The sequence below is a fragment of the Sapajus apella genome, unplaced genomic scaffold, assembly GCF_009761245.1.
Source record: "Sapajus apella isolate SASKATOON/1434 unplaced genomic scaffold, GSC_monkey_1.0 scaffold7, whole genome shotgun sequence".
Classification (NCBI taxonomy): Eukaryota; Metazoa; Chordata; class Mammalia; order Primates; family Cebidae; genus Sapajus; species Sapajus apella.
Window position 1 is genome coordinate 33611601 of NW_022436947.1, and position 23843 is coordinate 33635443.

The 23843-nt window shown below is 35.6% G+C and overlaps 1 protein-coding gene across 4 annotated transcripts in view; it reads left to right on the forward strand.

The window, feature by feature from the left end:
• The window catches only part of COG5 (component of oligomeric golgi complex 5), a 367675-nt gene that overhangs the window by 292080 nt on the left and 51752 nt on the right, over nucleotides 1-23843 (forward strand). For 3 of the 4 annotated variants that reach the window (XM_032275697.1, XM_032275699.1, XM_032275701.1), the window contains exons 15-16: nucleotides 17630-17740; nucleotides 19231-19293. The exons of the other annotated variant lie outside the window; for it this stretch is intronic. In XM_032275697.1, the coding sequence (XP_032131588.1) occupies nucleotides 17630-17740; nucleotides 19231-19293 (174 nt within the window). The remainder of the gene's footprint in view (nucleotides 1-17629; nucleotides 17741-19230; nucleotides 19294-23843) is intronic. 4 annotated transcript variants of the gene reach the window in all.

A 23843-nucleotide genomic window follows, 5' to 3' on the forward strand; every position in this document is an offset into this window, starting at 1 on the left:
GGACTATTTTAGGGTCACTTCATCCTTTCTTCAAGATAGCTTTCTGCCCTGGCACAGTGGATATACCTATTATCCTGGCACTTTGAGAGTTCAAGACAGAAGGATTGCTTAAGCCCAGTAGTTCAAGACTAGCTGGGGCAACATATTGAGACCTTGTGTCTACAAAAACAGCAGAAAAGAAGATAGCTATCTGACTTGCTTCTCAGACCTGTAAGAGCTTGATTTTCTGGGGGCTGCAATAAGTCAATACTAGACAAACTGTCAGGGCTAAGAGTCAGTAGATCATATTGAAGACAGCAATGACAAATAATATTTTCAAGAGAAAAAAAATTGAAATTGCTAGTTAAAGCAGGTCAAAGTCTGTATTAGTTATCTGTTGTCATAAGAATGCTGTGTAACAGACAACCACTGTAGGCATGAGTGATAATAAGCGTTTATTGCTCATGCTTCTTAAGTCATATGGGGTGCTACCTAAGTGGCTTTACTGAGCTTGGCTGGGCTTACTCACAAGACTGGCTGGCTGCTAATTTAGACTGGCCTTAACCATATTAAAATCCTGCTCTGTTCTACATGTCTCTAATCCTGCAGCAGGCTATCCTGGCTTGATCTCATGGTGAAGAAAGGGGCACAGAAGACGAAATATTCCCCTAAGTCTCACTCACCAAAACAACCCCTCCACAGTGCAAAACTAAATAGCAAAGAAGGTAAAGAATTGGAACAAATTATGCCATCTATCACAAAGCCAAATTGAGAGCATGCAACAGTTAAAAAAGAGAGCTCATGAACTTTCTTAATTTTAATTTTTAGTATTTAGAGATGGGATATTCCTGTGTTCCCAGACTGTTACACAGGGAGTATTCACAGTTGCAATCAATGTTCTCTAAAGTCCCAAACTCCTAGGCTCAAGCAATCCCCCTGCCTCAACCTGTCAGGTATCTGGAACTACAGGCAGCTCTACCACACCTGGCTGAGCTTTTATTTTTATTCCCAAAGGTGTAAGCTCCCTACTTGAATCCTAATAGTGTGTATTTGTTAAATTTTTATGTCATTTGACACCACCCTCATTGTCAAAGAAGAGAGAAATTTATTACTATGGTAATTTACTTGACGATTTCAGTTAATGTTAATATTAGTATAAAATTCATAAGCCCTTTTTCTGTATGACTTTTAAATTATATGTGTTGATCTCTTATCACATTTTCTAATCTTTATTGTCCTAAACCCCTTTTCGTTATACACCACAGGCATATAATATTGAAATATTTTCCTTCTATTTTTTCTTTATTTTTCTCATTAATTTTTTTTCTTTATTCCAGAATGTGGAGTTTTTTTAGTCTCTGAGTAATTGGAATCCTCTATAACCACCAAGAAAATATTAGTATTAGAAGCTTGAAAAGAAATTGAGCAATTAAATCTTGCCCCATAATTTTTTTACTGCCATGTTATCACTTCAATACCATCAAGAAGATTTTTGAAATATGTTGTTTAGTTTTTCCAGGTGGTTCTCATTGAGAGGAGTAGTCAGTTACATAGTCAATCTTTTATAATTGTTTTTATAATTTTTTATAAGTTTTTACAATTTTTCACAATTTTTAGGAAGTTCTAACACTATAGAGCTTTTATATCTGTTGAGGCATATTAGTGATCAAGTAGAGCTTTTAATCCTACCCTGTTCCAAGGTATGAACTATGATTTAATTCTTTCATGTAAGCTTAAAATTACACTATTTAAAATTATATTTCTGAGAGAGAAAATGGTCAGCATTTAGCCAAGGTTAGGCTGTGGTTTACTCAGAACACCCTCTTTCCGAGCATACACCGACGTACAAATACACATCACAGTAAAGATACAGCCATACCCATAATAAGATCTAAAGAAAACCTGTATTTACTGCCCAGGGCTGCTATAGGTATAAACCTAGTGTGACAAGCAGCAAGATTGCCTTGCAAATGGAACTAAGGCCAAAACATGCTCAGGAACTGTATCTGCAGTATCCCCGTGTGACATCAGCTACCAGCTGGGTTCTGAATTGAAGACCTGTAGTATTGGTACAGAGGGAGGCATGATTAATGGGGCAACTATAACTACCTCTTCCCCAACACACATAATTAGGCACTCAGAGAGAGGAAGAATACTTCCTTTTGAAAATTAGGATGCAAACCACAACTCTGCATTTGAGTATAAGCAAACTTGTTTGCATCTTAGAAGCTAGGGATTGTCTTTGATTATCCTTTACTTTATCAAACATGTAGCATACTTTTGAGCAGCTTTTACTCAACTCACTAGTAGTAGGTTGTACCGGTTTATTTTCTGAGACATATCTAAAAGCAAACATGGTGACATGGAAAGATTCTCTCTGTGATGGGAATTAAGAATGCCCTCTTTCTCCATCTCTTAGAAAATCTTTTTAGCATTTTCAGTATCTTAAGACAGAAATTGATAATCTGGGAATGGGTTTAGGGGATCTGTAGACCCCAGGAAATTATGAAATGTTATTTGAAATTGTGAACCTGATATAGCTGAGACAGGTCTCAATTAATTTAGAAAGTTTATTTTGTCAAGGTTGAGGACTTGCGGAGACACAGTCTCAGGAGGTCTCTGATGACGTGTACCCAACATGGTCAGAGCACCGTATGGATTTATATATTTTCGAGAGTCTTGAGACATCAATCAACGTATATAAGATGAACACTGGTTCTGTCCAGAAAGGCAGGACCACTCAAAGCTGGGAGGGGGCTTCCAGATCATAGGTAGATAAGAGATAAATGGATGCATTCTTTGGAGTTTCTGAATAGCCTCTCCAAAGGAGGCAATCAGGTATACATTTATCTCAATGAGCAGAGGGGTGACTTTGAGTAGAATGAGAGGCAGGTTTGCCATAAGCAGTTCCCAGCTTGACTTTTCCCTTTAGCTTAGTGATTTAGGGTGAAGAGGCCAAGATTTATTTTCCTTTCACAAAATTTTTCTGAAAAAATGCTCTAACAGATTTTAAAGAGGCCTGTGATTCTTTCTCCCCAAATAACTGAAAGATACCTGGGAAATCCCCCAGATATTTGAAAGCTAAACAACAAACATTTAAATGATCTGTAGGCCAAAAAGGGATATTTTTGAAAAATATTTTGAACTAAATAAAAATGAAAATAGAACAAACATACTAGCATTTGTAGGATACAGCTAACTGAGCAAAGTTTAAATCATTGAATACTTTTATTTAATGTATAAGGAAAAAAGATCTCAATCAAGGATCTAATCTTCTACCTTAAGGAACTAAAAGGGGGAAAAAAGGAGCAAATTAAACCCATAAAACATAGTAAGAAGGAATAATAAAGATGAGAGCAGAAAACAACCAAGTTAAAAACAAAAAACCAATAGAGAACCATCATTAAAGCCAAAAGCTTGCTCTAGAATTAGGATTTTAGCGAAAACATTGTATACAAGATATAACTGAAAACCCACTATATCTACCATCTACAAACAGAAAATAGACTATTTACAGTGGCAGCAGAAATTACTAAATTCTAGGAATAATTTGACAAAATATGGGCAAGACTTTATGCTGAAAACTATTGTTGCATTAAGAGAAATTAAAGAATAATGTATTAAATGATGGCATATACCCTGTTCATATATTGGATGACTCAGTACTATAAGGGGGTTGATTCTTCTGAAATTGTAATTCTAATAAAAATTCCATCTTTTTTTTAAAAAATTGATCAATTGACTATTAAATTTTTACAGAAATACAGAAGTGTCAGGAATAACCACGACACTTCTTTTAAGAGTTAGAGCCTTGCTCTGTTGCCCAGGCTAGATGCAGTGTCCTGATCCTTGCTCACTGTAGCCTGGAACTCCTGGGCTCAAGGGGTCCTTCTGCCTCAGCCTCCCCAGTAGCTGGGATTTCAGGCATGAGCTACTAGACCTGGCAATCAAGACACTTTTTTAAGAAGATGAACAATGTAGGGCGATTTGCACTACTAGATAAGAAGGCTCATTAAGCTATAGTAAAGGCCAGATGTGGTGGCTCACGTCTGTAAATCCCAACACTTTGGGAGGTTAAGGAGGGAGGATCAGTTGAGGTCAGGAGTTTTAGACCAGCCTGGGCCATTGAGTGAGATCCCATCTCTACAAAAAAAAAAAAAAAAGTTCTAGTTAAGATACTGAAGTATTAAGTATTAGTAGCACAAGTATAGAAAAATGGAACCTTAAAGAGAAACAGGCCCACACATATACAGTCACAGTATATTAGAATTCACAGTATATTAAAATTCACAGTAAACAATTTTACCAGCCACTTTTCTCCAACTGCCTAAAATAACATTATCAAAACTAAATGTAATACATATTTTGGAAGTTTGGAAAAAATAAAGGAGTAAAGGGGTGTGGTGTGTGTGTGGGGGTGTTCTTCTCTTGGGTCTACATTTCTTATTTTCACTTTTGATAATTCAAAACATATATGAGACTGGGCAAGGTGGCACATATCTCATGTCCCAGATACTTGGGAAGCTGAGGTGGGAGAATTTCTTGAGCCCAGAAGGCAGAGGCTGCAGTGAGCCAAGATTGTGGCCATGGCACTCCAGCCAGAGTAATAGAGGGAGATCTGTCTCAAAACAACAATAAAAAAAATATTTAAGTACTACCTTTGCTAACAACCCAGTTTAAAAGTTAGTAAATTGAATTTCTAACTGTAAGCATTCTGATAACCTTCAAAATTAACAATAATGACAAGGAATCTGTGAGGAGTTTAGATCTCCTTACTCTCTCTCTCAGGCCTCCACAGAAGATACATCTTCAAGAAAATATTGATAGTTGGGGAGCTTGGTTACAAATTAGTGAGAGAAATACTTTGTAGTCTCATAAAGATTTGTATGGGCTGACTCAGAAAAGTCTCTATGATATATTAGACTAGAAAAATAAGGTAAAAATAGTACATTTAGTAGTCCCATCTGTAAGTAAAATGGATATGTAAATAAATGTTTTTATACCTTTCCTTTTTTTTTTTTTTTTTTAAATTTCTGGAAGGCCACATAAGAAACTGTTCATATATGACTTTGTGGAGAATGGGACTAAGGATGTGGAGACAGAACTTTCTGAAAAATTTTATGCCTTTCAGTTCTGTTTCAGTTTTTACTATATGCAAGACTTTACAAGAAGGAATAATTTGATTAGTACTCAGAGGGACTGATCACAGTGAATGGGACTGAAGAGGCAAGTCCAGTACCTTAAAAGGCAGTAGCAGTCTGGCAGCTATTGAAGCAATGTGTGTTCTGGTATCCTTGAAACTGTTCTGATATCCTTGAAACTATGTAACCTTAACCCTAGATCATGCCGGCTCTTGCAGGCTCTAGTAAGGGCTTTGGCCTTCACTCAGAATGAGAGGGAAACTATTTAATGGTTGAATGCAGAAGGAGGAAATCTAATGCAAAAAGGAAGGATTAGAATGCAGGAAATAATAGTAAGCACAAAACATTGATAAACATGTAGGTAAATCTAATATTTAACAGCATAAAATAAGAAATAATAGTGACTAATATGAAACATAGAAGTAAGATGGAACTGAAATACAAGTCCACATTAAGGTATTAAATAAGGAAGGAATGTTGGATTTTAAAGCATTTTAAAATGCATGTCATTGTTCAGAAGGATTTTAAAGCCATGGATATATTCACTTAAATTGAATATAATTTTAACAATTTATGACTACTGAAAGAAATAGAATATATGACTTAGAATTAGGTTAATGGAAAAGGGTAAAAAAGAAGACTATCAGTTAAGTAAAAGGCTGAAAAATATACAGAAGTAAAAGAAACAAAAATTAAATCATGACAAATAAAAGAAAGTTTATAGTAAGATGGTAAAATCATTCCAACAAGTACATCACTGATCACAATAAATATAAATATACTAACCTGGCCACTGACATTTTTCAGTTTGCATAGAATCATTTACTGAATTCAGCCTTGTATAACATACCTGAAATATAAGGACAGATAAAGGATGAAAGTAAAAGAATGGAGAAAAAATATTTCAGGCAAATACTAATCAGAAGAATGCTGACATAGCTATATTAACATCAGACAGAATAGACGTTAAGTCAGAAAGCATTATTAAGGATTGTGGAGGTCACATAAAGGAAGGCAAAGAATTATGATACACCTTACGATACAGCCTCAAACTAAAAGCAAAAGCGGATACAATTATAGAGAGAAACAAACAAATCCACTACCAAAACGAAAGACTGTGATGGTGAAGAGGGTCAGTTGAGCCACATTGGAAGTATATCCTTTAAAACTACTTCTCTTGAGACATTTTCTCAAATAGGCATTTATGGCAAACACAATCATAGAATGACAAAAATAATAGTGCCATGTTTTACAAAATGAATTCTTGCTTTCTCAGGTAATTAACTTTTTTTCCTGTTTTGACATTATAAACATTAATATTAAAACCAATATACAGAAAGAGCCTAATTAACTTGGAGTTCAGTAATATACTTTTTATTATTAGGACTTCAGTCGAACTGAAGATTATTGTTGGACTATATATAAAGGATTTCTCAGGCCAGGCACGGTGACTCAGTCTGTCATCCTAGCACTTTGGGAGGCCAAGGCTGGTGGATCACCTGAGGTCTGGAGTTTGAGACTAGCCTGACCAACACGGAGAAACCCCATCTCTACTAAAAATACAAAATTAGCTGGGTGTAGTGACGCATTCCTGTAATCTCAGCTACTGGAGAGGCTGAGGCAGGAGAATCGCTTGAATCTGGGAGGCAGAGGTTGTGGTGAGCTGAGATTGCACCATTGCACTCCAGACTCCAGCCTGGGCAACAAGAGTGAAACTTTGTCTCAAGAAAAAAAAAAAGAATTTCTTACTATGAAAAGTAATAATGCATATAAGATTATAGATTTAATTACATTTTTTAAATTATTTTTTAAAAATAGATGTGGGGAGCTCACTATATTGTGCAGGCTGTTGCCCAACTCCTGGCCTCAAGCGATTCTCCCACCTCAACCTCCCAAAGTGCTGGGATTACTGGTGTGAGCCACCATGCCTGGCTTCTACACTAATTATTTTTTTTAATTGTGTTGATTAATTAAGCCTTAATACTAGTATGCTGGGATTTTAGTTATTTTGTATCCCTAAGAGTAATAAACTTTTATTATTTTTTGAAATGCTGTAGTTTGAAGCTTATTTTGTACTATAATCAGATTACTATAAATCAAAGAGGCCTTATTCTCTACATTTCATGTAAATATGAAGGATTTTTTAAATTGCTAATAAATTACTTACAGTATTCCTTATTGGAAAATGGGAAAACCTCAGCATACCTGAAACTGAACAGTTCTTTCTTTTTCAAAGAATTTTAAATATGCAGACTTACAACACTAAAATTAATTAACAAGGCCAGTGTTTAGGTCATGGGTAGGTAGAAATTCTATCTGCTGTTCAAAAGCTTAAGACCCTTTCCGGAAAAATAAAAGCTCTTAGGAAGGATAATAAACTTAATTAAATGATTCATTCTTAGCAAATTGTGTTTGCTTTTTTTATCCCCTGTATTTCCAGGTGGAGATTTTGATAGAAGCATAGGAAATGTAGAGGAGGCTAATGAGAAAGTTAGGTTGAGAAAGGGGCTTTGTGTAGTAGGACTTGGTGGTGTCTCAGCAACAGAGCTTTGAATTACAAAGCTGTATTTTATTCCTGTGTGTTGTTCATGCTTAGCTCTCATGCATAAACAAGGCTTGATTTTGTTTCCCACTTTTTAGTTTTATATTAACTGTTCAAACTGGATCACATCTCAAGCTATCATCTTTTTAATAACAGATTTGTGTGAAGATTTAGCCTGATGTCAAGATACAACATTACTATTAAATCTGTTCTATGGTTGAATTATACCTTTCTTTGTTTTGTAAATAGCTAGTAAAAAACCTCTTTTTAAAATTAAGTTGTCAAACATTTGATAAATTTAACAGTCTGGGATATAATTAAGAACCAAGAAGGCAATGAAATCATTCTCTGAACTGCTAGAATTGATGTTACAATGTCCATATACTAAAGCACACACACATAACTCATAGGAAAGTCTCCCAGCTTTAACATGGTTAGTCCTGTGGCTTCCCACTTCAAAGCAAATTAGACCAAGATGAGGGAAGAATATCAAAAAGATAACAAAAAAGAGAAGGCTTACACCTTAGGAATAAGGGAAGGACTCGTAAAATCACCAAAATTTGAAGAATAGGAAACACCAAACATCAAAAGAGTTAGTAATCTAAGTTTATTTAATGAATGAAGGTGAATGCAGGGGAATACCCTGCTAAGCTTGGATAAAGTCAGTAAAAGCAGAGAAGAGACGTACAGCCTAAAAATACTGCTCAAACACTAGTGAACATTTACAATGGTTAACCTAAGTAGAACTTGCCTTCTTCAGGTACATGTTCTGTGTACCTTAATTATGAAACCAGAAAAGTGTGACATACACTTTGGGAATATTTTCTTGAAAATATTTTCTGATAGTTTTGGCACCCAAGAAATTAGTTTTATATATCATCAAAGTTTAGTTAGATTAATGTGCTGGGAAAATGCAAATTGCTATGTAAACCTACAGATTTGTCCTTTTTTATACATTTTCAGAAACATATCCTAAACCTGGATATCACATAAAATATTTCTAATGTATTACAGACTCACTCTCTCCCCCTATATACACACACACATCACACACATACATATTTTTTTTTCATTTTTTTGGGAGACAGGGTCTCTCTGTCACCCTGGCTGGAGTGCAGTGGTATAGTCACAGTTTACTGCAGCCTTGACCTCCTGGGCTGAAGAAATCCTCCTGCCTCAGCCTCCTGAGGACCTGGGACTATAGGCAAGCACCACTCTGCCCAGCTAATTTTTTCATTTTTTGTAGAGACAAAGTTTCACTATATTGCCCAGGTTGGTCCCAAACTCCTGAGCTCAGGCTGTACTCCCACTTTGGCCTCCTAAAGTGCTGGGATTACAGGCCTGAGCCACGTGCCCAGCCTATACAAACTATATTTAGCGTGAAGGATCTTTGATAATTGTGAGCACATACGTATTTAAACATATAATTTTATATTTTTATAGGATAATTGCCATGTTATGATAAACTAAGTGATATTTAATCAGAACTCTTATGAATTATGATTAAAATCTGAACCAGGTAATCTGCGATTATCAATCTGAACCAGGTAATCTATGATTAAAGCATTTGAAAAATAAACATGAATAAAAATTAAGGCTGGGTGCAGCGCCTCACACCTGCAATCTTTGGAAGATCCCAAAGATGACTTCTTAAGCTCAAGAGTTTGAGACTAGTGAGGGCACATAGTGGACCCTGTCTCTACGGAAAATTTTAAAATTAGCTGGGCATGATGGTACATGCCTGTGTTCCCAGCTACTCTGGAAGCTGATATGGGAGAATCACTTGATCCCAGGAGGTTGAGACTGCAGTGAATCATGATCATGCCACTGTACTTCAGCCTGTGTGACGGAGGGAGACCCTGTCTCAAAAAATAAAATAAAAATTATTTTTGTCTGTGTCACAGATGAGTAGATTAAAAAGTACCTTGATGAGATTATCTTTCCCCAAATCCTTTCTTTGGACAGGAAAACAACCAAAGCAGTTTATTTTCTCATATTGTTGTAAATCTTTGAGAGATGGAGATTATATCCTCTTAATGTTTATAATGTGTGAAATTACATTGTGTAGCAATTTCTAAGTATATTCTACAAGTAAACCTTTCAGATACTTTATGGAATTCCAGTACCCTTTAATAGTATTTTACTAACCTTCCTCTTTATGTAATGCTTCACACTATTTCTTTATGTTTTTGCTTTATTTTTTTCCAGTCTTTTTGTGAAAGCAAATGGCTATATAGACATATCTGCTTTCTTTTTTTACAGTTAACAGTGTAACATTAGTAACTTCCATTGTTTGTTCCATTATGTCAGTTGCCTGATAGACCCAACCATTCCCTTATTTTTCAACATGTAGGATTTTCCGATTTCTCAGTTTGATAAATCTTTGTGCATAAACCTTTCTTTATTATTTTCTTATGATACATTTTCTGGGGTTAGTTTTTGGTTTTTGTTGTTTTGAGGCAGGATCTGGCTCTGTCATCCAGGCCGGAGTGCAGTGGAATGATCTTGAGTCACTGCTGTAACCAGGGGGAGCCCACTCAGCTCCCAGTTCAGAAGGGCTTCCTGGCCTCTTACCCCAAAGAATGGGGAGAGGGGCCCAGGAGGTGTGGTGAGCTTACCGTTCAAATAAATATCATGGACCCAAAGAGTTTTGCAGAAGAGCAATTTATTAGACTGAGAGAGAGCGAGAGAGCGTGTGAGCCCACGGTGCTGTGTGAGGGGATTCCAGAGCAGGCAGTCCCTTCAGGTAAGGAGCAGCTGAAGTTTTAACCCTTGAGTTACTCCCTCCCCCATTAATGTTTTCGTTCAATGAAAGGAGTTCTTTCAAATGTTGTCTGGAGTGATTGATCTTTGACTCTGATACTGGATTGGCTACTTGGTCCACAGCCCTGAGTTACAGAACCCCCTGCACCCTGAGCTTTCGGGGGAATATTTGGATAAAGAAGCGTCACTTGGCTTTCCCTACGTGGCCCGTGGCCCGTGCTAGGGAGCATCAGAGAAAGAACTTTACATTTGAAACCCCTCTGGTGCCTGGATGGAGGCGTGGAGTCAGGAAACTCCTGCCTTTGAAAACACGCCCCTTGCTGAACTGGGAAGAGAAGTCCCTCACTGCAGCCTCCCCTACCAGACTTACACCATCCTCACACGTTAGCTTCGAGAGTAGCTGGGACCTACAGGCACACACCATCACGCCAGGCTAATTTTTGTATTTTTTGTGGAGATGGGGTTTTGCCATATTGCCCAGGCTGATCTCAAACTCCTCGGCTCAAGTCACCCTCCTGCCTCACCCTCCCAAAGTGCTGGGATTACAGGTGTGAGCCACTGTCCCTGGCTTCCTTGTCTGGATTTTTTTTTTTTTTTTTTTTTTAAAAGTATTTTTTTTTACAGTTTTTTTTTTTTTTCTCCCAGCTTTTTTTTTTTTTGAGACGGAGATTCGCTCTTGTTACCCAGGCTGGAGTGCAATGGCGCGATCTCGGCTCACCGCAACCTCCGCCTCCTGGGTTCGGGCAATTCTCCTGCCTCAGCCTCCTGAGTAGCTGGGATTACAGGCACGCGCCACCATGCCCAGCTGATTTTTTGTATTTTTAGTAGAGACGGGGTTTCACCATGTTGACCAGGATGGTCTCGATCTCTTGACCTCGTGATCCACCCGCCTCGGCCTCCCAAAGTGCTGGGATTACAGGCGTGAGCCAGCGCGCCCGGCTCTTACAGTATTTTCTTACATATGTAAGGATATGGCAATTTTGAGACTCTTGGAATATACTGCTCCTTGGTATCTCTTGACCTAGAGGATCACTGAACTGTATGTCTAAAAAAGTAATATGTGTAGATCAGGAATTACTAATAGATTTTATGCCCTGGGTCAAGTGTTAGAGATTTGTAGTCACTGCCTGGAGTGCCATGTTGAGAGAGACCATAACAGGGCCACAACTGATTATTAATATCTTCTATACTCATGGGAGTGGGCATAAATAGACCACTGGAAGTGTTTCCCTATTATCTGGAAAGTAACTTACTTACCCTTTTGTAGTTTATAAGTAATCTATAATATATTTTCTTATTTTGTTCTTTTTAGACATTTTTCTGACTCATCAACTTTATAACTCCCCAGAAATAATTGTTAGATTTCTGAATAGAAACTTAAAGTTGTCATCCAACTCATCCCTTGTATTGTCAGTTTTATTTCTTTTACTTTTAGTCCTCACACATGATGATTAGGGAGATCTTGGTCATTTCATCTGCAGATAAAACATTTTTCATGTTATTATAACTAGGTAGTTTATTGTTGCAGGAATTCAGTCTCATCAGTTGTTTCTCACACATGGAATTCACATGCTGTTCCTAATGAGCAGATGTACAGAATTAGAATTTCTGAAGAATATTTTGTTCAGATAATTAAATTTAAAAAGGAATAGTGTATCTTGTCATTTGCACATAAGAATTATTTTAATTTTTATTTAAGTATTTGTTTAGCGTTTGGATTCCCTCTCATTCCCTGAGTGTGTGTGTGTGTGTGTGTGTGTGTGTGTGTGTGTGTGATTTTTAAAAAGAAATTCAAATGCAACTCTTTTGGTTTCTAAAATCTTTCTAGATTGTATTGGAATAGTGTAACATGATGAACCAGTATGTACATTGCTCCTATTTTACAATGTTGAATCTCTTATTGCTCCTAATTTTCTAGTTCCCTCGTTCACAGTGCTTTACAGCCAAAGCTGTATTTTTGCACCTTGGTACAATTTTATTCATCTCAAATAAGACAGGCTTTGAAAAAACAACCTTATGTAATTACATCATCTACTTTGAGATGCCTTGCTGAACATACACATGAATTAGTGATAAGTCAATTTTAAGGAGTTTCCAGGAAATAGCTTGGGATAATAAAGGTTAAGCTGGCTCAAGATGGGTAGAGGATTATGTAGTAGTTGGAGTGCCTACTTTGTGCAAGATGCTTTGTTACCACAACCCAAATGGAGCAAAACCTCCTCTGTAACTCCAGGCAGCTTCACTGGCATTTGGTTCTCATTCCTAAATGCTAATCTGTTCCGTTGGTCCCTAGCCAGCTCTGAGTTAGACTAGAGGTTGGAGGAAGGAACCAAGCAACGAATAAGTGAAAAGAAAATACGAATAAGACATAGAATTGTCTGGAGATAGAAATATATGGTATTATCATTTTTAAGGCTTTTTACCGTTTACATACCATACCTTGGTATAAACTGTATTATTAGTTCCATGTTACAGATGAAATTGAAGCTACAAGTCACTCGGCTAGCAAGTGGTAGGGACAGCAGACATTCTGGGAACAGGAGTTTTCTGATTGCTTCTATTTTTTCAGGGAAGTATATAGCAAAGTCATCAGCTGAGTATGAGGAGGAAAAGAGGAGGTGTTGGAGAGTAGAGAAATGAGAAGGTGAGGAACAGTCTTCTAGGGGCTTAGGAACATGAATGGGATACTTAACGGTATTGACAGGCAACACCAACAACCCACCTTGGTTTGGTGATCATAGATTTAAATTCCAACCAGTGAGAAGCTCATTCAGCTTCTCACATTCAAGCATTGACTTGGCTTCACCCAGGACTAGGGTTTTCCTAAGTGACCGTTAATATATGTATCCTTAATACCTTGCCCTCCTGACTCTCTGAAAACTAACTCTCCAGGGACCATTTTAAAGGAGTATCTCAACAAGTGCACTGGATCCCATCTTCTCTTAGGATACCACTCACTGCTGAAAAGATGTCACTCACTGCTGAAATTGATTATGAATCACATAATCTAATCAGAAAGGAAAGAAGAAATGGGTGTCAAGGACACCTGTGAGATAGAATGAGCAGGTGGTACATTTGGGAGGTCTTAAGAGGTTACTGAATTATTGGAATTAGAATCAAAGGGACAGTCAGTGTGATGGCTCATGCCTGTAATCCCAGCATGTTGGGAGTCTCAGGCAGGCAGATCGCTTGAGGCCAGGAGTTCGAGACCAACCTAGCTAACATGGCAAAAACTCATCTCTACTAAAAATACAAAAATTAGCCAGGCATGGTGGTACGTGCCTTTAATCCCAGTTACTCAGGAGGCTGAGGCATGAGAATCACTTGAACCCAGTAGGGTGAAGGTTGCTGTGAGCCGAGATCATGCCACTGTCCTCCAGTTTGAGTGTCAGAGAGAGTCTATCTTAAAGAAAAAAGAAAGAGAAACATAAATATATATACCTACTGTGTACTCTCAAAATTAAAAAAAGAAAAATCAAAGGGAAAGATTTGAAATGGCAGCTGAGAGTATACTTGAAATCAGATTGGAGAGGGAGTTCAGTCATTACAATGGCAAGATTAGAGAGTGTAACTATGCAAGAAGATAAATGAGTTGGAATAAAGAAAAAGATCACTCACTGAAGGAGCAGAGGACAAGGAACTGAGAGTCCATTGTATTGGAAGGATCATTTATTTGAATATTGATTTAATCAAAACTTATTGCAGGGGTCAACAGCAATGAGAAACCAAAATGTTGGTCTCTAATTCTATTAAGAAAACCCAAATGTTGGTCTCTAATTCTATTTTCCACTAAAGGGAACTAGAACTGTTTGGAGACATGGCTGTTTTCGGATAAAAGTATTGCAACACTGTAAATCTATGAAGTTGATAACATAACTGTAATTTTGTAAGACAGTAACCTTATTAGGAAATATACAAATATTTAGGGGTAAAGGGCCGTAATATGCGTATAATTCAGAAAACAAATTATGCGCATTCCCGTATGTGACAGAAGGAGAGAGAATACAAATGATAAAGCACACCGGATAAAATGAAACAATTGGTAAATCCAGATAGAGAATATACAGTATTCATTGTACTCTTTTTATTTTTGCAACTTTCTCTAAATTTGAGATTACAGTTGCATGGGTACACTTGTACACAGATTTTTTTTTCAATCAGAGACAGATCAAAAATACCCTATTCACAGGATAGAAAACCTGTATATATATATAGAACCAACTTTTCCTATAACGCAGGTTCCTCAGGGCCCACTGTGGGACATGAGTATGCATAGATTTAGGTGAGGGATGGGCGTTGTAGTCCTGGAACCACTCTTCCCTCCATGTATACTGAGGGAAGAGTGTATTTAAAAAAAAAATGAAACTATGACAAGAGTGGTGTTGGAGAGACACAAGGTCATCCACTTAGTTAAGTGTTGAACTTGGACTGATTATATTCTGTGTGGTAAAATCAGGATAAGAGGCAGATTATTTACATCTCTAAGCTTTTGGAAACTTACATTTTCACTTTGATATTTTTATTTTGTTCTTTGTTTTTGGCATGATGACCTTTCATTTTTAGTTCAATGATGTTTTATAACCAAAACTATTATATTCTTTTCATGTAACTTTATAGATCGTTTGAATTTAAGTCATCCTGTCTTAACCGTCATTTTCACAAGGTTATCAGGGCATCAGTTGAAAACCTTAGAAGTCTGGGATTCTTTCTGTGCTTTTTTAAAAAACAGTTTTATTAAGATACATATTAAGATATAATTCACATGTCATATAACTTGTACATTTTAATAAAGTATACAAGTCAGTGGTTTTTAGTATATTCACAGTCAATTTTAAAACATTTTATCACCCCAATAAGAAACCTCATTCCGGTTAGCACTCACTCCTGATACACTTCACTACTCCACTGCAGTTTCCAATCTACTTTTGTCTGTATGAATTTGCCTACTCTGGATATTTCATATAAATGTAACCATTTAATATGTCGCTTTTGTGGCTGGTTTTTTTCACGTAGAATAATGTTTTCAGAATTCACCTATGTTGTAGCATGTATCAGAGCTTTATTCTTTTGTGTGGTAAGTAATGTTCCATTGCATGGATATTCTACATTTTATTTGTCAGTTGGTTGACATTGGGTTGTTTCTATTTTCTTATTATAAATAAATGTTGCTATGAACATTTGTGTACAGGTTTTTATGTGAACATATGTTTTTAGTTCTCTTATACATATCAGTAGGAGTTGAATTGGCTGTGTCACATGGTCACTGTGTATTTACCTTTGAGGAAAGACCAGATTGTTTCCAAGCAGCTCCTCCAATTTTATATTCCCACCAGCAGTGTATGAGGGTTGTTTCTCTACATCCTGGCCAGCATTTGTTATTACTTATCTTCCTGATTATAGCATCCCAGTGGGTGTGAAGTGGACCTGTCTATACTTTTAAACCCCCAAAATATGATCAGTCCTCAATAATAAAAGATCTCCACCCTTTTCTAGCAGCAAGCATATCTCCTCATTAAATACACACAAAACAAATTGAAATAAAATAGCATAAAAATTATTTCCCTTTCCCATTTCTTTGTTCTTCAAAATTGATTGGAGAGAATCTCAGGAGAAGTAATTGGATTTTTTAAAATTGTGCAGCTAGAGTTCATAACTTTTAAATGCCCATTATAGTCAGATGTATGTTTAGCATCTGACCCCTACCCCGCCCCATGTCTGTCATACCCACTGATGCCACTCAACATTGCCACTTACACTTCCAGAGTGCCTTATTCAGGAGCCTTTCCCCATCCTCAGCTTAGCACAGAGCCTATCATTTGCTTTCTCTTGGTAGCTCAGAGCTTCTATTAGTATTAGTTCAACACATTATTGATTAAATTGAATTTTGTGGGGTCTCCTGAGTGCCTAAGTGCTATTTTTTTAACATGGTTTCTACAGGAAAATATGTATCTTTCCAGGTCAACACCTTAGAACACAGCTTGATTGCAAGTTTGTGATTATCTATGTCCATGAAGAAAGTCAAAATAAATTGGAGTTGTTTAACCTGGTGTCAGAAAGTCTTCTGTTGACTTAATAACCCCCATCATATTGCAACTTTAGCAAGCATTATTCCCTTTGTTTAAATTGCAATTTCTAATTTTAAAAATTATATTTTATTATATGTAATAAAATGACAAGTAAAAATTGAATTCAATTTTGAAAAAATATATATTAAAGGAAAGTAGAAAGAAAAGAGTAGCATTTTTCTCATATTGTATTTGGCTTACTACAATAATAGAAAGTTGCTCTTAGTTTCAGTTCTCCTAAAAGGCCAACTTATGTTTGAGATGTATATCCTCAGTAGTAGAATGAGTTACATCATGCTTTCCATGTTCTGATGAAGTTTAATTTACCTTTAAATAATAATTGTTACAGAGGATTGGATTAAAATCTGATCAATATGAGAATGATTGATATATGTGTATTTTTTTCTTAAATTTGAACCATGACAGTTAGAGATTAACTCAATAAAGCATTCTATGTCCCTTTCCCAAAAACACATACATTTAGAAGTAAATTAAAGATCAGGTGTAGAAAGTTTTTAACACCACTTCTATTGATCTGCTATCCACAGTATAATTTTGGGCTTTTTTTTTAATCTATAAAAAATCAGAGTAATACCCTGTTTGCACCATTCATTTCATTGGAGTATTAGGATGGCTGTCAAATATACATGGGATTTAGGTTTATTTTTATTTCTCTCTCTAACCATCACCTTTCCCCCTCCTTCCCCTCTGTCAGTTCTCTCTTTTCCTCCTTCCTTTTTTTGCGGGCTTATTTCTGAGTGTTTGAATAGAAAGAAGGCCAGTTGGCAGTTGCCAGAAGGTATTCCTTAGGATTACTATGTTACTATATCAAAATAACAGCACACATGGGGCATTTGGGTCATACCTGCCTCAAGGGTCCCTCAGCTTTGAAGTATTAACAGAGATGTTCTTCCTGTGCAAGACCAATTGCGCTTCCACATCCATGGCGTTTTCTCTACACAGATTGCTGGCTTTACCTCAAGTCCAAAGCTTTGACTTGACCTGAATATTCCAGTTAACATTCTCTTTGTCAGAGGGGCATGAACTTCTCCCCTGTTAGAGAAATTGTGTGTGTGTGTGTGTGTGTGTGTGTGTGAATTACCTTTTTGACATGTTTCTTTTGTGTTGAATTCTGACAGCTCTCCACACAAGGAGATGCAAGTCAGGTGATTGGGCCTCTTACTGAAGGACAGAGAAGAAATGTGGCAGTAGTGAATTCACTGTATAAATTGCACCAGTCAGTAACAAAGGTAACCTTTATTTTTATTAAGTTTTTTTTTAACTTAATTTTAAATTCTTGTCTCAAATTTGAACAGTTTACAAATTAGTATTTAGTACTTTGGAAAAGAATACAATGAAAATGTGATTACTATGAAATAAACTAAGGAGTTAACTCTTTTTAAACAGTCTTTGATTTTGACCTTCATTGTTTGTGTGACTTTTAGTCTGTACATTCAGTTTAAAACACATGAACTGTAGATCCTCAAGTTAGTTAAGTTTAGTGAACAAATTATTGGAAGGCAAACATACATTTTCATACTTTTTGAAACACGCATATAGTGTTTGATATAGTGTAGATGGTAGTAAATTATAGCAAAGCTAATGACAGAATAAGACCCTGAAGTCCTCCAACATGTCAAGAATGTTCTATTAATATCTTTGCATTAAAAAGGTGGGGAGAAGCTGTATTGAAAACTGAATTTTTATGACATAATCACTGATGACTACTTGCAAATAGACAATGTGTATTCTTTTGCTCTTTTTCTACTAAGCATTTAAAAGAAATGACTGAACTCTAACTTGTTGGCCTCAATATATTACGTCCAAGGTGAACTGTATTGTTAATTACTAAGAAAGCAATACTCTTAAGTCCATCTGTGACTTTTGAGTAAATTGTGCTTAATTATTCTCTATAGGTCATTTTAAAAATATTTTATAAGTGGGAAGATAGTAATTTAGAAGACCTGAAGGAAGCTAATGGTTAAAATAATGTTCTTGAAAACTTGACTTCTCATATAAACTTTAATATACTAGATTGTGTTTTGGAATAATTTTAAGTGACTATTACTCATTTATTTAAAGATTTTAACAAGTCATTTTATCAATTAGGGGTTTCTAAAAATGTGTGTTTTACACAGTAAACAAAATATATGTTAAAGAGTTATTAACGGGTACATCTCAGAAAGGTAAAAATTATTAAAAAACACTAAATGATATATTTCCCATTCTCTTTAATCATTACTCCAAAGCACCACAAGCAAAGAAAGATTGTGTTCTATCTAGCCTGCTTTAAATGTCTTTATTGATATTTTCAAAATTTGCATGATGTTTGTATTGATTTATAAAAATTGAAATGCTGACATTTTTATTTTAAAGACTTGTTGGAAATTAGAGTCAGCCTAAAGACAAGTTATTTTTTTTTTAAGAAATGAGTAAATATGGCTTTATTCTGACCTTTTCAAGTTAAAACTTCGTAATTAAAACCTATGTAAAATGAATAAAGGAAACATAGCTCGTAGTAGTATTAATGTTATTTGAAGTATGTATTTGATGTATACACAAAATTATTTTTCAACCTATCTTAATCCTGATTTTTAAAATCATGTATAAAATATTATGATAAACAGTGATAATACTGTATATATAGTATGTGGAAACAGCATTATATGCTATAATCAAAATTAGTATTTGTAGAAACAGACTTAAGCAAAACTATAACCAGATCAAAACCTTGTTCTAGGTCGTTTCCAGTCAGAGTTCATTCCCACCGGCAGCTGAGCAAACTATAATTTCAGCTCTAAAGGTAAAATAATTTAATTTAATTTTTGACTCTGTAGATCAGAGCGGTTTTAGGATTATTTGTTTAACTGAGTGGGTGATGTCACACTTTCTAAATACTTCAGAATCCTCTATATATACAAAAGTAGCACGTTGATAATTATCATAAAGAGAATAGATACCAAATGTGTTTATATTTTCTATAATTTAAAAATAGACCATTTTGGTGTCTACAGATTGTGTTCTACTTATGATAATTGTGTACATAGAAGCAAGAGTCTTACATGTGTTTATCTAATGGCAGTACAACTCAGCATTATCCCAGTAAAGCAATGGTTCTCCACCAGAATCAATCCTCTAGGTGACATCTGACAGTATCTGGAGACGTTCTGGATTGGCATGACAAGGTGGAGATGCTACTGGCATCTAGGGAGTAGAGGCCAAGGATGTTGCTGAACATCTTGGACTACATAGGACAATGCCCACCCCTCTCTCATAAAAGAGTTTTCTAGTCCAAAATGTCAGTAATGCCAAGGTTGAGAAACCGTACTTTAAACGTGGCATAAAACCAGAATATATTTTTATTTTTTATATATGAACATAAGTGTACCCCTTTTCTATTATTTAGGAAATTTTATTACAGATAATGGTATGAGATTCAGAGCCATATGTAGTTGACAGTATCTCTTTAAAAAACAAGCAGATTATTCATTTTTACAACAGTACTAGAGAGGCACATTTTGAAATATTACCGCAACCCTTCAAGTTATGTATTTGTATTACCATTTTTATACATCTTAGAAATAATACCTTGTTCAAGGTCCTATTGCTGATAAATGCAGACCTTGTTAACTCTAAAGCGTTAAGTCTACTACAGCTTGCCACCATCATTCCTTTATTTGCTAAATATTTATTTAGTACTTGGTGAGTAAGTAAGGCCATACAGCATAGACTCAGGAGCCAAACTACCTGTAACCCATCTCAGCTATTCATCTAGCTGTGTGACCTCAAACAAGTGAATAAGCTCTCTCTTGCCTTAGTTTCTGCATCTGTAAAATGATACAATAAACCTACACAAAAGTAATAAATTTCAACGATTAGATTGGATTTAGGTCTCTAAGGGAGAGTTTTAAAAAGTGAGATCAAAGTCTGCAAGGCAACATTAAGGATAAACACATACTTAGAGAAAACAGAAAACAATCAGAAGAAGGAAGAAAATTAGAACACTGTGTCACAAATCCTAAAGAGGGAGGGAGCTTTTAAAGTCAGATGCTTTAGAATTTACAGGGAATGAGGATTTAACAGGCACCAAAATGTAAGGACACTAAATTCATATATGAATGTATTTGATTCATTGAGGGTAAGATAAGGAGACACTATTTTCCCCCAATGTATTAAAAGTACACTTGGATGTTCTCTGTATCCCTTTTTCTCCCCTTATGCTTTAAAATATTTTGCCATAATAAAATAATCGTTTTTAGTAAGGTTGGCATACATATTGATGATCATAAAATCAGGTCAATATGACAAACCTTAAAGTCTTAACATTCTTGATTCCAGACAAGTAATGTATAGTCTTCTATTCTGTAATTCCACGTTTTTTTCTTATAGCAGTAACTATCAAACATTTTTTCTATCACTACCCAAAATAAGTACATTTTACTTTGTGCCCTCATACATAATACATAAGCATTTACAAATATATACATAGATTTGTAATTGCATGAAGTGTACATCTGTACACATTTATCTATAGTTGGTAGAGCAGTTTCATAAAATAATACTTATCCTTATTTTGTGTACTCATTCTAATATTTTCTTTGCTAAACTATTACTTTTTAAAACATGATAGTGACCCACTGAATTGATTTTTTTGACCTCTAATGATCAGACACAACTCATAGTTTCACAAAGTCCATTCTCTAGATTAAGACAGAAGAATGCCTTCACTTTGCTTGATGATAGAAATCACTTGGAGAGTTAAAAGTAGAAATTACTCAGAGACTATATTTCAGTCTAGGGTAGTTTCTTTGAATCTTGGTTTTTAACAGACAAAAATTATTATTTCAATATTAGTCACTTGGGCAGGGAGTTGGAGTCAGTGCAGGGAAAATTGCCCTAATCTTGGGCTGCAGCCGTCACTGAGGTTTGCTTACCAGGACCGGTACCCCGTGGAGCTGGGTGCTGCACTTTGCTAAGGCATGCAGATTTTGCCTTTAAGAACTGGATAAGAGAAGACTGACAATAAGTACAAGGCCCTCCTGCGGTGGCCTCATCAGTTAGAGACTTAATTGCTCATGTTAATACACTCAGTGAAAGTTTTGACTTTGCTATTTAAGTCTTATAAAAAACCGTTATGACTTATTAAGTAAAAAGTAAACAAAACCCTCAGACTTAGGATAAAAAAGAATGTTGAATTTCATAAAATTGTAAGAAATTTATTAAATTACTTTGAATTCAAGGTAGACAGTTATGATATACAAATGCTTGCAGCCCAAAAAATCTATTTAATTTTATTTGATAGAGAAGATATTAAACATACTTTTTAACTTACTGAAAAATATATAGACATTTAACAGTCCTTTCTTCTCTACCTTGCTGAGATTTTATCCAAAATTAAATGTTATTGTAGGCTTGAGGTTCATCATTATGTATTATTTTTTCATTTATTCAAAAATATTTATTACCATATGCCAGGTATTAGTGATACACAGTGAAAGTCACAAATAAAGTCCTTTCCCATGTGGAGCTTTTACTGTAGTGAGGAGCCCAGTGGCGACAAGTGCTATGATGAAAAATAGAGCACAGTAAAGGATAGAGAATGGGGAATGAAAGGAAAGTGCTATTTTATATAGGCCTCTCTAATCAAGAGACATTTTAACAAAAATCTGAAGGAACTGAAGGGTGAGCCAAACAGCCATCTGGGGCAAGTGTTCCAGGAATAGAGACCTGAATTGGACAACCTTGTAATATTCACAGAACAGCCAGGAGGCCAGAGTGGCTTGAGCAGAGTGAGTGACAGCAAAGAAGCAGGAGTGAAGTTGGAGAGGGAGCAGAGCAGGGGTGGGGTGGAGAGCAGAACATGCAGTCTCCGTCATCACATATTCTAAGCATTATCTAATATGTCACGAATGGCATAATTAATATTGAGTATACATTTAGAGTTATTTCATTATAACCACCATAGCTATAAGTATCATTTAAACCCCTTGGCCCAGTAAATCTGATCCATTTTTTACTGAGATTTGACTTGTGAAGATAGTGATTACATTGCCAAATTTATATATGGCAAGGCTTCTTTCTCCCTTTTTGTGTGGGTTTGATGCTCTATATAAAGGAATATTCCAGATTGCTGAGGCTCCAATATTTTTGTAATTTTAACTATTTTAGGTAACTATTTTAAATGTATAACATATTTTTAACTATTTTAAATGTATAACATATTTCCTTGCTTTGTAAAGAGCATATGAAATACAATCTAATCTCCTTTCTCAGTTTCCTTGTTAGTTGTTAGTTTCTACCCATCCTTGAAATGAAGGCATTCCCCAAGATGCTCTCTTCTCTTCCTATTTCATATTTTCCCTAAGTGGGAAACCTTACCCAGCAATAAAGTTTTCTATGTAAACCACCATATCTTATGCAAGTAGAGATTTTTACCTTCTGATCTTTATACCTGTTTTTCCATGCCTTATTTCACTGTCCAGGATCTGTTGTACAATGTTGAATAGAACTGGTGAGAATGGACCTCATTCACTTGTTTCTGACTTGGAGGAAAGCATTCGTTATTTTACCATTTTAAGTATAGTATTAAGTATAGGTTAATGATGTAATAATGTTAGCTGTAGGCTTTTAATAGATGACCTTTGTCAGACTAAACAAGTTCCCTTCTATCTTAGTTTTCTGTTTATTTATTATAAATAATGTTGAGTTTCATTAAACAACTTTTTCTATGTCTATTGAAATAATCATATGGCTCTTTTATTCTGCTAATGAAGTATACTATAGTAATTTATTTCCAAATATCAAACAAACCTTAGTCATGACGTATTACCCTTTTTATGTATTCCTGGATACTTAATGTATCCTTTTATGTATTCCTGGATACTGATTCACTTAATTTTTGTTAAGCATGTTTATTTACATCTATATTCATAAAGAATATTGTTATAAAATTTTCTATGTCTTTATGTGGTTTTGGTAGCAATTTAATACTGGCCTCACTCAATGAGTTTGAATGTTTCATCCTCTTTTGTTTCCTACAAGAGTTTGTGTAGAATTTGTATTATTTTTTTCCTCAAGTGTTTAGTAGAAATCACCAATGAAGCCATCTGGGCCTGTAGTTTTCTCTGCAGAAAGGCTTATAACTACACATTAATTCATTTAATAGACAAAAGGCTATTTGTGTTATCTATTCTTCTTTTTTTTTTTTTTTTTTTTGAGATGGAGTTTCACTCATGTTACCTAGGCTGGAGTGCAATGGCGCAATCTCGGCTCACGGCAACCTCCACCTCCTGGATTCAGGCAATTCTCCTGCCTCAGCCTCCTGAGTAGCTGGGATTACAGGCACGTGCCACC